Source organism: Notolepis coatsorum (genome assembly GCF_963971535.1).
Source record: "Notolepis coatsorum genome assembly, chromosome: 2".
Lineage (NCBI taxonomy): Eukaryota > Metazoa > Chordata > Actinopteri > Aulopiformes > Paralepididae > Notolepis > Notolepis coatsorum.
The window spans coordinates 193,982,168-193,996,602 of NC_140166.1; the positions used below are offsets into that span (position 1 = coordinate 193,982,168).

Consider the following 14,435-nt stretch of genomic DNA (forward strand, 5'->3'; position numbering starts at 1 on the left):
GAAAATAGGAGAGCGGGAGGCTCCTTCATCTCCGTAGTAGGTAACCCAAATCCTTACTGTAGCCGCAGCCAAAAACTAAATTAAAAAACACCGGTGTTGGTGTTTAAAAGCCACAGTGCCATGTTGAGAGGAGGAATGAAGCTCTCTCATGCCTGACCACTTGTCCTGCTACTGCTTAGAGGGGCCAGTCCAGTTAAAACACACACACACACACATCACCACCACAAACATCTGGAGATGTCCGACAAATAAGTACTAGAGACCTGGATGGCTCAGTTACCAACCAGGATCTATCAGAAATGATGAGACGTCACAACACAGCTGTATGGATTTCAAGTTATTTATTAAAATAAGACATTATTATTTTTTCTTCATCTGAAGTCCCAAGTTCTCACCATCTTATTTCCAGCCCATTTCCATGGGAAGAGGGAACAGGAAAGAACTCATCTAGGTTGATGGGGGTCAGAGGTCATACCCAGTATTGCCATTTAATGACCCTCAGCCCCTAACATGTGTCCATTCTTCTGCCTCACAGATATCAAAGCACTGGATGGATTTAAAAGCCCACACTTAAAACTCATTGCATGCTTTGAACTAGTCTATGTAGGGAAGTGGGTAAGTGAACAACACGGAAAGCTGGTAAACTTTTAGTGGAAACACATCCAAACAGTCTCTTTTACAGGTATGGATGATACTACCGACTAGAAACATGATAAATCACATCAACGATAAGCAATACAGATTTGTAGTTCCAAGAGGCGATTGTACGCAAGCGTTATCGATGGTCAGGGAGCAGAGAGGCAAAAAACAGCTGTGATGAAGTGGAGGGGACGATGACTCCTCTCCTCTGACACAACCTCATTTGGTCTCCTGGTGGCCTGCATTCCTAAGCTTCCGACAGGCACAAATAGCCCCCCGGGGATCCCAAAATACACAGCAGGCAAGTCAGACCTCAGCCCAGCCAGGCAGGCAGCCGTTAGGTGGGGCAGCCCCCAGCGATAGGGGAGAGGGGAAGGGCCAGAGGTAGAGAAGCAAGCCTGGGCAGGCCAGCCAGCTACAGAGACCACAGAATAGACTGCAAAACACAGAAGGAACATTAGCCTGACTCTTGAGTTATTGTCAGTATCTCTCAGAGGCAAATATATGCTTGGTGACATAAAAACACTTCACAGGGGGGTGTCAAGATCAATGCCCCACACAGCCCAACTGGTACAGACAGCTAAAAGTGCAAATTGGAGAAGATCCAGAAAGAAAAGAGATGATCCAGGTTCCCACACGATATGTACTGTACTTCATTCTCCAGCGTGTATTTAGCCCTACCTCCATCCTCAGATCAGTTCTAAATGGGTAGTGTGGTTAATTTGGGATTCTTGGCTTGTTCAGTATTCAGGTCATGGAGGTTATGTTGGTATTTTAAGGCGAAGCCTGACACCATCTGGCCGCACAGCGTCATTACATCAACTTGTAATTTCTTCCAACAACAGAGGGCACTAGAGTCCTTCAGCCTCCATTTACTCAACAGTCACTCACAGCCTCAACAACAAATACACGTAACATACAGAAAATAATCACGGGGCAAATAGCCACAGGATGGCTTGGACAGAAACTTGCTAAATCAAGGTGTGTTATAACAGTCAAGGTCTTGTCTGTAGGATGGAGAGTATCTACAGGCTAATGGACCCTTCTGCTTCCAACAGTGTGATCTGCAACATGCTTTGAGGGGAAGGGAGGGGATGATTGATTGATTGATTGATTGAAAACGTTATTAACAGATTGCAGAATGGGTACAGTACAGTAGAGCTCAATACACGCAATTGTTAAGGGGATGCAGACCAGAGAAAGACTTTCGTCTTGTTTACATCAGGGTCCCTTATTTTCAATTAATCTTAAATATTCAATTCATCTTAACATATGATAATAATGGCTCTCAATCATTTACTTTATTACATCATACTGATTCACAAGAGGACTAATAATGGACCGGACCACCCCTAGCAAAAGCACATTAATAGATTATCCCTACACTTACATACAGAATCAATGAATATGAACAGTTCAAGGAGACTTAAGACAATGGAACATTTGAAAATAAATGAACTAAGTTAATAAACAGCTGGTCAGTGGATCACCGGGGACAGCACAGCACCGCGCAGCTAGTGTCTCGTAGTGGTACACGTTGAATGTTTCCCGGTGCAAACTAAACAATGAAACTGATGTTGGCAATCCCTTCCAACTATATTTCACTTTGGTAAGAACCTTCTTCACATTTGAACACATCACAAGAAAATTGTTCCATCTCCAGTGTTTATCGGAGCAGGTTTTCAAAAGGACGTAAGTGACGTCACTAAGGGCACCTCAGGCAGCGGACTACATATCTACTGCTGAATGTCAACGCCTATGCATTTAAAGCAAAAAATAAATAATAAAAAATAAAAAAAACTTTTACCAAAGTGAAATAAAGCTTTTAATACCTAGTGGTACAGAGATATAGAACGCGCCTGCATCATATGACTTGTAGCAAGGATTAAAATGATTAAGGTTGTGTCCATTCCATTGGATATTAAGACTACTCTACAGCTCCCACCTTTTCCATTGCGTTTCTAAATAAATATTATATACTGTATATATATATATATTGTATATATATATAAGATCGAGCCAAATACCCGGATATTACTGCCGTTGGTCAGATCCCCTTTACTCCACTTCCAAATTCGAACCCTCTCAAGTGAAAATCAAAAGTGAATCGATACGGAACTGACCCAACCAAGCAGTATATAATACGCATAAACATACACACCTACTATACATATATAGGTGCAGGCCTAGAGACCTCTTCTAACTTAACGTAAACGTTCTAAACGGGCTCCAGTTTGTTTCCTGTTGCAGTGTTCGCTCATACAACAGCTGACAGGAAACACACTTGGGCCCAAGCTGTTAGCAACGGACTTCTCCTGAAAAGGTCTATATTGTTATTGTTCTGTAAATGGAGCCAGACGTAGAGCCGAGGATTCTAGAATGTGCACACGGTCGCCATCATCATCATCATCTGAGCCTGGGGAAGATTCTGATGAAGAGGATCATGCTGATGAAGGTGAAGGAGACGAGGATGAGCATCAGCCACAAGAACCAGTTGACAGCCTTCTTGGTATGCTGCTCTAGTCGCTCCGACTCAGTCTTCAGTTTCTCAAAGTTCATGTCTGCCTGACGCATAGACTGGCTCAGTGTCTAGGGAGAGAAAGGGAGACATAGACTGGCTTAGTGTCGAGAGAGAGATGCATAGACTGGCTCAGTGTTTAGGGAGAGGGAGAGAGAGAGAGAGAGAGAGAGAGAGAGAGAGAGAGATGCATAGACTGGCTCAGTGTCTAGGGAGAGAGAGATGCATAGACTAGCTCAGTGTCTAGGGAGAGAGAGAGGAAGCAAGGGGAGACACAGCGATGGTCAACACAAATACTTAAAACATGAATATACACACAATAATAACTTACAATCTTATAATAAAACATACAATGTTTGATACAACCGAGTAGCTTCCCCCTCACCAAGTGTATTTTCTAATTCTATTATATTTGTTTGGCGTGTGTGTGTGTGTGTGTGTGCATAGGCGCCTGGCCTTACGAGCACGCGGAGCTGCTGCTCTCCCACTATTGAACTTGGGGGAGCAAGGATATGATCTTGCTCCACCACTTTTTGATCATATGAAAAATATGATATACCCCCCCCCCCAATATATAAATCTAACCATAACTATGTAATTTCAATCAAATTAATAATACGCAATGACACTTAATAACACGTTTTTAAGTTTCCAAAGATTGCGAACCCCCCCCCCCCCCCTGCCCCATTATGGTTTGATCCAGTTCCTCCCATCTCCAGCGCGTAGACCTTGGCTCACACTGCCTCACAGCGCTGCAGTCTGGCTGCAGGAGTCAGTGTAAATATCAAAGCCCACAGAGTGTGTCATAATATTGGTGGCAGGCAGGCAGGCTTTTCCAGTAAGTTGTTCAAATAAAAGGATTATGTTAGACATAAGTTACTATTGAGTGGTAGTAGAACTTCTACGGTTCTACCACGCAATACATAAAAGTGTTTCACGGTCCCGAATTGCGATCTGGTCATACGGTTTCCTCGAATAAATAATAATAACGTTTCCCTCTCTGGTTGGCGTTAGCTTTAGTGCTAGCCGCTAGCTAACGTTATCTAGATATGTGGTGTGAGCTGGATGACGTTGACTTCATTTCCAAACGTTAACGCTATCGCTATCTATATGGCAGACGAGCAGGGCCGGATTAACGACGGCCGCGGCCCGTGGGCCTATAGTGATGAGGGGCCTCCATTTTTTTCCCCTTTTTTTTTTTTTTTTTTTGAGATCGATGTCATGATTGTGCACTGCAGACTCAGGGAGGAGGCAGAGAAGGAGAGAAAGAGACACAAGATTTACAGGTAATGGAAATATATCTTTTTTCTCTTTCTTATTAAAAACTTGGCCTATTTGAAAGGAGATTGATTTAATAAAAATGAATGAGCGAAAAATCAATATACAGTGTATATACAGTATAATATATTATTATTATAGTAATTGGCTATCATACTGCAATATAAACTGAGTTTTATAGTGAAAAGAGCAGCTTTATTGGTCAAGATTGAAGGCTCTATATTGCAGGAAATTGCACGTACAGGTTCATTAAATTTAAAAAAAACGTCTGCCATGGAGGGGTCGTGCCGGACCCCCTCCAAACCACCCCTTGCCTGTCCAAATAATAATAATAATAATAATAATAATTATAATAAAAAAAAAAATGTGTGTGTGTGTGTGTGTGTGTGTGCGTGCGTGCATGTGCAAATCCACTGCACACGGCATGCTTGCCGGCACATAAATGGAATCCCTGGCCTGTTGTCTGTTTGCATAGAGCCAATGCCTTATATCAGGGCAGTACAGTGCGATATATATGTTGCACGTGCGACACTGACGTCAGTCTGTGCGATGAAAGGATTGACTTCAATAGCACTGGTGCGATGGCCCGCGATGGCCCGCTATCCACTTGGTACTTGTAGTCTTGTGCGATTAAATACAATGTCCCTTCTGCGTAAAACTCCATATATCAAACACCAAATCCCATAATCCCTAGCGAACAATATCCCCGCGAGTTGCGAGCAGTGACTCATATCCACTCGGCTCAGCTCACAACACAGCAGGTGACTGCAGGACTCGTCTCAGCAGCGTTTGGAACGCGGACATTGAAACAGAGCTAGTAGATAGTGTTGTCGCGACCCAAAACAAATCCCTGCTGTTTTATTCGGCAACGGGTCAAATGCATATAACATGCTTTGCAATCCTCGCGTCATAAAGTCCGAAATGAACGTTACGTTAGCATGAGCTAACAACAAGCTGTTCATAGCCATATTTATATAGAGAGAACAGCAGACGGGCAGAGAGAGTGAGGAGGAGGGGGCAGACATTCTCCCTTCTCTGTGTGTGTGTGTGCGTTTGGAAAGATCACATGAAGTCAGACGAGTATATTATATTGATAGTAAATGTACTGAGGGTGGACAGATAATGTTGATATTTAAACATAAAAAATACAATACAAAATAAATGTATTCATGATCATGCAACATAAAACGGTTGCGTGTTGAGAGTTCCAAAACATTTAACTTAAAGTTTAAAGCTCAATATATCAAAACGTGGCACTTTACAGTGAACAGGAGGTCTATGTGTATTAAAAACAATAGATTGTTTTTCCTTTAAAAGTCTGGAAGAGGTCAAAAATAAAAATGTCAAATGATATTTCCGTTGCCTTTTTTGAGTTGATCTAAATGTTACTGATTGTGTTAAATGGGCTTATGTTATGATATCGTCTCATATCGATTGCAGGCACCTGCATCGTATCATATCGTGGCATATATCAGCAAATATCGTATTGTTGTCCAAAGAATCTATATCGTATCGTATCGTGATGAAACTGGTGATTCCCACCCCTAGTAGAGTCCATACACCCAACACCAAATCCCATAATTCCTTACACGTAGCGTGTCTGGCTGTGTGACGTCAACTTGTCAGCATAAAATGACAGCCAAACATGGCACTGCAACTAAATAACACAAATACAATAGGCACATTTGTGACTGTTACAAATATAACACATTTTATACTTGTGCTACAAGATTTTGGCCTGTGCTACAAAACGATCAACCTCTGTAGCACCAGTGCTATGTGCAAAAAAAGTTAACGTACAGCCCTGCTTATATATAAGCTATGTGACATTAACATGTGAGGGGAATGGATTACTTTAATGAGTGTGGCCTTGATTCACAAAGAAGATTCTGCAGTTCTTCCATAAAGATCAGCATTTTCCAAACCATGGTTGGATGGTTCAACTGAAAAAGCAGAAGTCTAGTATTCTGATTAGGACCATGGGTGGAATCTTCTAAATGTGCCCCTGATGACCTTTAGCTCATGAGAACAGATGGGATATATTGTGCAAACAGGGACAGTAGACACCTTACTCACACATTCCGTTAACCAAGCATTTTGACAATATGTCCCTAGGCCCCAAAACAGCAAAGTCCATGTGAGAAACGTGATTCTGACCTCATTTCCAAAGGCTGATTAGCTGGTATTGATATGAGCAATACTGTGGGTTATTTGTCTTATACTGCCCCCTAATGGACAGACGCAGCTGAACATTTTGTATTACTACAAAAGGAGAGTGCTTTGAAAACAGTGTTGAAAATAAATCTTAACCCATTCAGTGCCAACCACGAGATTAGGTCGGGTTAATTCCACCCCAGGTGAAATCTGCATAAAATGTATACCTAGGTAAATGGAATATTGCTCCACTTCTACAAGGGCTATTTGCATATTCTTGGTATCTAGGAACATCTATGGACCTCATTGAATGTATTCTCAGTGTCAGAAATATTGTGTCTATTACTAGGCTTGCTTAAATTCTGATGAAACAAAGGAAAATATGAATTATGATTTTTCTTTTCATCTTTGACAGTGAATAAAACCATGATAATAATGACCAAACTTAAAAAACTGCCACTGAGCTCATTCAGTACCCTCTTGAGATCATGTGTACAAAAGATCTAAGGAAATTAATAAAGGGAAGATGATCAAATTGAAGGTTTTGTATATACAGTACTGAATTCTCCCATCCGGACCAATGCAATTTGAAATATTATTATAGAATATAGAATATATGCTTATACATTACCTTATTATAGCCAATTCGCACATTTATATATATATACATATAGTATCTTTCAAATGGCCGAGTTCAATTTGGATATAGTATCACCAGGCGTGCATAATAACATATACAGATATTTAATGTAATCGACTGTACTTTTTTATTTCTCCCACAGTGTAACCATTTTGTAACTAATTTCAGATCTAATTATTCCTACATGATTACAATAGTGTGGAGAAACTGACTGCGTTTCAATATTTGTCAAAAACGTTACCTTTTGTAGCTTATTATCGCGAATCATAACAATTATTGATATGATTCATTCAGAACGCTGAACTTTGAAACGCCATAGCGGACCACAGGAAGTGTAGATTGGAGAAATTCATTTCCGCTTCCGGGTCAAAAACGCGAGTGAAAAATAAAAACTTAAAATGATATAAACTCACTTTTAACCTATTGCTAAACTATTGCCAACCTAACGTTTTACATTCTACATGTATTTGTGACATAGTAGTGATAATAATACTTGAAAACGTTTGATTTTAAAAACGTTAATTTATTGCATCACTCATAAAAATATTAATATATGATAATAATGTCAAAAAGGGGTCGGTACCATCCCCGTGGGGTGGAACAGGTTAACTCGCCATGCGTTGAGTGCCAAGACCCGAGAAAACCAGAGAAAACTCGGGTGTTAATCGTTATTTCTTTTATTAGCAATATCTATTCATTTTTCATCCATCCAGCCTGACGTTATCATTGGGAATGGGTCTGAGCTCGAAAAGGGCAAATACCACCGCCTATGGCCTCCCGGATGGTATTGCACATCATTGGATTGGATTGGATGGGACTGTGCATCAGAGAAAAACTCTGGTCCAGGGTTTTCCCATCTCGGGCAAGCAGTATCTGTTACCACAATCACTGGGGAGGCTCGGAGCAGCTTTCGATTATGTGTTTTGGTGCTATAACGTTGGATCAATAAATGCGATCAATATTTGGAATGGCGATCAGGAATTGGATTAATCTTTGTGCAGAACATCTGATCGGAGGTAAGGACTTTATGTTACCAGTCTTGGGTTAATCAGATGTTCCTATCACCGCCAAGTTTCAAGTTTCAAGTTTCAAGTTTCTTTAATAGTTGTCATACAGAAGTACAGAATACTTTTATACAAAATGCTTCTTACTGTTGCGCTCCAGAGACTGTGCAAGACAAGATACGTATGAAATAAAACAACATAGTAAAATTAGAAGTAAAAAAATGAGGTCACAGTGTTCAGTTTAGACATATGTACAATGTTCGATGCAGAATAGACGTAGTTACCATACAATATACAATACTGTGCAGTGTACTAATATACAATACTATATAGTGCAAGGCAGAAATGGAGAAATGGGACGAGGTGCAATTTAGGTACAATTCACAGTAGGTGTACGAGTTGTAGTGCAAATCCTTTATCAATAAATATAAAGTGTAAGTGTGTTTGTGTGATCTAAAGTGTGGAGAGTGGGTGCTGCAGTGTGTTGTTTGTTTGAGTGAGTGTGTGCGTGTGGGTGTGTGTGCTGTGTGCATTTGATGGTTGTTGCATAGTGATTATTGTTCGTTTAGCAGCCTGATGGCCTGGGGATAGAAGCTTCTTCTGAGTCTTTCTGTGCTCGCCTTAAGACTCCGGTATCGCTTGCCTGACCGCAGCAGTTCAAAGAGGCAGTTGTTCGGGTGGCTCGAGTCCTTAATAATTCTCTTAGCCTTCCCCTTGCACCGCTTGTTGTAAATGTTCTGGAGGGTGGGAAGCCCCCCTCCAATTGTGCGTTCGGCTGAACGTGTCACTCTTTGTAGTCTGCTACGGTCTTGTGCAGTGCTATTCCCAAACCAGGAGGTGATGTTGCCGGTCAGGATGCTCTCTATTGTACATGAGTAGAAGTTCCTAAGGATCTTCTGACTGACTTGGAACTTCCTTAGGCGCCTGAGGAAGTAGAGGCGTTGTCGTGCCTTCTTCACAACACTGTCAATGTGTGTGGTCCATGTCAAGTCCTCGGATATGTGGGCTCCGAGGTACTTGAAACTGTTCACTCTCTCAACCGGTGCCCCGTCGATGCTGAGGGGGCTGTAGTCCTTGACCCCCGACCTCCTGAAGTCCACAATCATCTCTTTTGTTTTGCTGACGTTCAGGGAGAGGCAGTTCTCCTGACACCACTGTGACAGGTTCTCTACCTCTTCCAGGTAGGCCCTTTCGTCGTTGGCAGAGATCAGGCCCACCACTACTGTGTCATCAGCAAATTTGATGATGGTGTTGTTGTTCCGCTGTGCTACGCAGTCATGTGTGTACAGGGAGTAGAGGAGGGGGCTCAGAACACAGCCCTGGGGGGCCCCTATGTTGAGCGTGATGGATGAGGAGGTGCAGTTGCCGGCTCTTACCACCTGGGGTCTGCCCGTCAGGAAGTCCAAGACCCACTGGCAGAGGTCATAGTTCAAGCCCAGGTCCCTGAGCTTGGCTATGAGTTTGGAGGGGACTATGGTATTGAATGCTGAGCTGTAGTCGATGAACAGCATTCTCACATAGTTCCCCTGCCTCTTGTCCAGGTGTGATGCTGCTGTGTGCAGCACATGGGCTATGGCGTCCTCCGTGGACCTGTTGGGGCGATATGCAAATTGCAGAGGGTCCAGGTTGATGGGGAGGGAGGAACAGATGTAGCCCTTCACTAGCTTCTCAAAGCACTTCATGGCTATGGAGGTGAGGGCTACAGGGCGGTAGTCGTTGAGGCAAGCGGGCGTAGATTTTTTGGGTACAGGGATGATGGTGGACTTCTTCAGACAGCGTGTGTGTGTGCGTGTGTGTGTGCGTAACGTTAGCCGTATCCACGGCATGGATAATATATTTTTCAGCCCGCTTCTCTAGTGTGCATAAGTACACAAAACTATTCATAAATCAGCCGAAAAATTACAACGCGTTTTGTGTATCCCAGTAAAGGGCTATAATCGCGGATTTCTCTGGAATTCTCCAAAATCTCAAACTATACCCGTATTCAAAATGGTATAAAACGGAAATGTACCAATGAAAAAACAATCAGTTTCGTACATGTTGACTGCAAGCAAGTCATTGATAAGCGAGGGGTGTTTTAGACCCATAGCCATAATTTAAGATATAAGATATAGTTTAGGCGTTCGCAAATTTCCCCGACCTCCCATTGACTTCCTTACTGGCACGCTAGCCCTAATATGGTCAAAGGAGCGTGGCTCTGAATGAGTTAACGGCAAAGAAATAAAACAGTTCCTCATCCCAAAGCCCAATATTTCCCTGGAAATATAAGATCTGTATCTGTGTCAGTGGTGCAGCCTTTGCTAATTACTCACCAAAGCTATGGAACACCTTACCTATGGACATTAGGGGGGCTGGCTCACTAAATATGTTCAAAAGTAAGCTAAAAACGTACCTCTTCACCAGAGCCTTTTAATACATTCCGCCACTTTGACGAATTACATCCACACTGATTGTACTGTAAATGAGAGCTATTTTATATAGAGCTTTCTGTCTATTTTATGCCTATTTTCTATTATAATTTAATTAATTTTATTTCATAGACAGTCAAAACACTTTGGGCTGCAATTCTTGTATCAAAAAGGTGCTATACAAATAAAGTTATTTGTACAAATTATTATCATCTGAAAAGTCAGGATATTATGAACAAGTGAAGAGGGGCAAAAACCTTCATACCGCTTTGGTCCATCAAAGAGACACAATAATCAAAAGGACCACACACACACACACACACACACCTGGTTGTCCTGTTTGATGATGTTCTGGGCTGCCAGCGTGTTGTTCTTCAGGTTCCTGGCCAGACTGAGCATGTCCTCAGCCAGCTTCTCCTGCAGATTGTGGTGGTGCTGCAAGACGGCATCCAGCTCTGCTGCAGACTGCCGCTCGTCCAGAGGCACCCCTCTGAGGATGGCCACAGGCAGGGAGGGATAGAGGGACAGGAGGAGGGAGGGATTAAAGGTATGTTGATTGATTGTTGACTGTGGCTACGTTTGTACTGCACTTAAAATTGACATGTCTATGTAGTTTGTCATATTGTTATTTGTAGTCATGTTTTGTATTGCTTATCTGTCTAAGACCAAGGACCACAATGGAAATAAGTCTTCTTTTTTTTTATCCAAATTTTCTCCTTATTTTTCAATTTTTCTCCCATCCCAATTTCGTATTTCCAATTCTTCCCTCCCCTGTCTTGAACGTTGCTAGACTATGCCTCCCACTGGTCGGCTGTAGTGAGGATAGAAGCCTTGCATCACGTGTCCCCTCCGGTACATGAGGAGGCAGCCTGTCGCATCTTTTCACCAGACAGCTCGAACTCTCAGTGGCGAGGAGTAATGCGTGGGAGGCTCACTACCCCTGCTACTTCCTGTTTCAGCCGCACCGGCATCACCCAACCGACCTGTAGGAGTCGCTGTCCACAACGTCCAATACCCACCCATCGACTTCCACCCTCTAACACTGCCAATTGTGTTAGTATGACGACTGGCCAAGCCGGTAGCAACGCCGAGAGCTGGGCTCGATACCAGTATCTCCTACGTTAGTGGCGAGCGCCTTGCCCACTGTGCCACTCAGCCGCCATGGAAATAAGTCTTGATTTTTAATTTTTTTTTCCACTTTTTCTCCCATTTTCTATATTTTCTCCCATCCCAATTTCGTATCATCCAATTCAACCCTCCCCTGTCACGGACGCCGTTTCTTGCCTCCCACAAGCCGGCTGCAATGTGGACTAAGTCATACATAGCACAAGTCCCCTCCGGTACTTGAGGTAACAGCAGTTGCATCTTTTCACCTGCGCAGCTCGATCTCTCAGTGGCGAGGAGTAACGCGTGGGAGGCTCACGCTGCCCCCGACACTTCCTGATTCTACTGCGCAGGCGCACCAACCGACCTGTAGGAGTCGCTGTCCACAACGCCCGATACCCCACCCATCAGTTTCCCACCCCCTAATACGGCCAATGTGTATTAGTACGGACGACCAGCTAAACTGAAAGCAAATGTGGAGCGCTGGGCTCGAACTGACGAGCCCAGCGTCTCCAGCATTTCGTGGCGAGCGCCTTGCCCACTACGCCACGTAGCCGCCCAAATAAGTCTTGACTTTTTTGTGTTTCATCCTTGACGTTTTCTGGAATCTTGAATGTTTTTAAATGTCAAATCAAATCAAAGTTGCATATTGTAGTCCTTTTCAACAAGTTAATAGGCAACAGGCTGTTTCTGTAACGAGCCAACTTGATCGTACAAATACGATAATTAGTGTACATCTAGCAATGCTGTACAAGCCTATACTATTCAGATCAAACTGGGTGTTGTAGATCAAATATGACTCAAGATCCAGCAATATCATCTCAAACTTACCACAAAAAAGATTTCTACGTTTTGTAAAAAAATTTCATACGCACACACGAGTCAAGGACACGCACTGCAATGAGCTTTTCCGTGTGACATCAAATAAAGACGGAGGGCCGGACTGGGTGCAAAATGAATGATTGAAAACATATTTAAAATGGACACCACAGCTACATTGGACCAGTCACAGTGGACAGACCAGATGTGTTGTTTGCGTGTTTATAGCACGAGTGCTAGTTTTCAACACCAAATCTGACTGGGTTGTCTACACAGTCTGAGTATTAGTATGTGATAACAAACTATCATTACACATGGGCAAAACAGAGTCCATTCTCTTCGGTTCAAATAACAAACTCAGCAAGACCAACGGCTTCTCAGTTACAGTGGGTGACAATATTGTCACAAGGAAAGAAGATATTACCTACCTGGGTTCCATCCTAGAGGCAAATCTTTCCTGTGACAAAATGGCATCCAATGTAATAAAAAAAGTCAACCAACGAACTCGATTCTTGTACCGGATCTCCTCACTGGTAAACAAGAATACCCTGAAGACTCTAGCAGGAGCACTCATTCAAGGGTACTACGACTATGCTTGCACCTCATGGTACCAAAGCACCTCAAAGGCGCTAAAAACAAAATTACAAACATCTCAAAACAAACTGGTCAGACTACTGCTTGACCTTACTCCTAGAACCCACCTCACCCCTGCCCACTTTGACAACCTAGGATGGCTTAGAGTAGACGACAGAGTACAGCAACTTGCAATGGGCCTGGTCTACAAGATACACTACACGACCAAGGTACCCATGTACATGTCAAAATACTTCCCAAAGGTCAGTGAATACCACGATCACAACACCAGAGGGAGCTCCACAAATCATGTTAAACCCAGATTCGGCTCAAACAAGGGACTAAACACGTTTCGCAATTATGCCACATCAATGTGGAACGCCCTACCCAAAGCTGTAAAGGAATGTGAATCACTACCCACTTTCAAAAACACTCTCAAAAAACACCTAAGGGAGACTGCAACCCGAAACTGGCCCCTGTAAATGTCCGAACACAACCCCCTCCAATGTACAGTAAATTACCAAGTATGGTCTTGTCAATAATCCAATGTACAGTGTTGTTTGTACAGTTGTACAGTGTCCCCCACCCACCCCTCCTACCCAACCCCCCCCCTACCCAACCCCCCCCCCCCCCACTCCTAACGAACCCCCCCCCCCCCCCCCACTCCTAACCAACCCCCCCCCACCCCCCCCCCCCCCACCCACCCAACCACCTCCAATGTACAGTCCCCCCCCACCCCCACCTACCCAATCCAATGTACAGTTTCCACGCCTAATGTATATACTCTTTTCTTTCTGGACTCTTTTTGTATCACAAACAGTACTGTAATTGCAAATCTGGTATGTCATAAATGTATAGATGGAGCAGTACTGTCTATCTGTATGTCATGTATGTCATATATGTTACGATGAATTGAAAATGGGGGACCCTGATGTAAACAAGACGAAAGTCTTTCTCTGGTCTACATCCCCTTAACAATTGTATGTATTGAGCTGTACTGTACTGTACCCATTCTGCAATCTGTTAATAAAGTTTTCATTCATTCATTCATTCATGTAGGTGCACAAGCACTGAAAATGTGAGTTTGTCCTTTGAAGCAGTGGTTCTCAAATCTTTTTCATGCCAAGGACCCCCGAATCGATAGACTATTTCTCAGGGACCTCCATCTGAGATTATATTTGGTAAATATGATTTAATCCAGAATTCTATACCAATATATAATGTAGCTGAAAGTGGGGAAAGTGAAACCTATGATCAGAATAGTTTTAAACTATTAGAATTGAACTATTCCCTATTTT

The 14,435-nt window shown here is 42.9% G+C and overlaps 1 protein-coding gene across 1 annotated transcript in view; it reads right to left on the reverse strand.

The window, feature by feature from the left end:
* Positions 1 to 326: 326 nt before the first annotated feature.
* The window catches only part of use1 (unconventional SNARE in the ER 1 homolog), a 35,736-nt gene continuing 21,627 nt past the window's right edge, over positions 327 to 14,435 (reverse strand). The window contains exons 7-8 of the mRNA XM_084307993.1: positions 10,969 to 11,131; positions 327 to 3,228 (exon numbers count right to left, since the gene is read on the reverse strand). Coding sequence (XP_084164119.1) covers positions 3,046 to 3,228; positions 10,969 to 11,131 — 346 coding nt within the window. The 3' untranslated portion in view covers positions 327 to 3,045. The remainder of the gene's footprint in view (positions 3,229 to 10,968; positions 11,132 to 14,435) is intronic.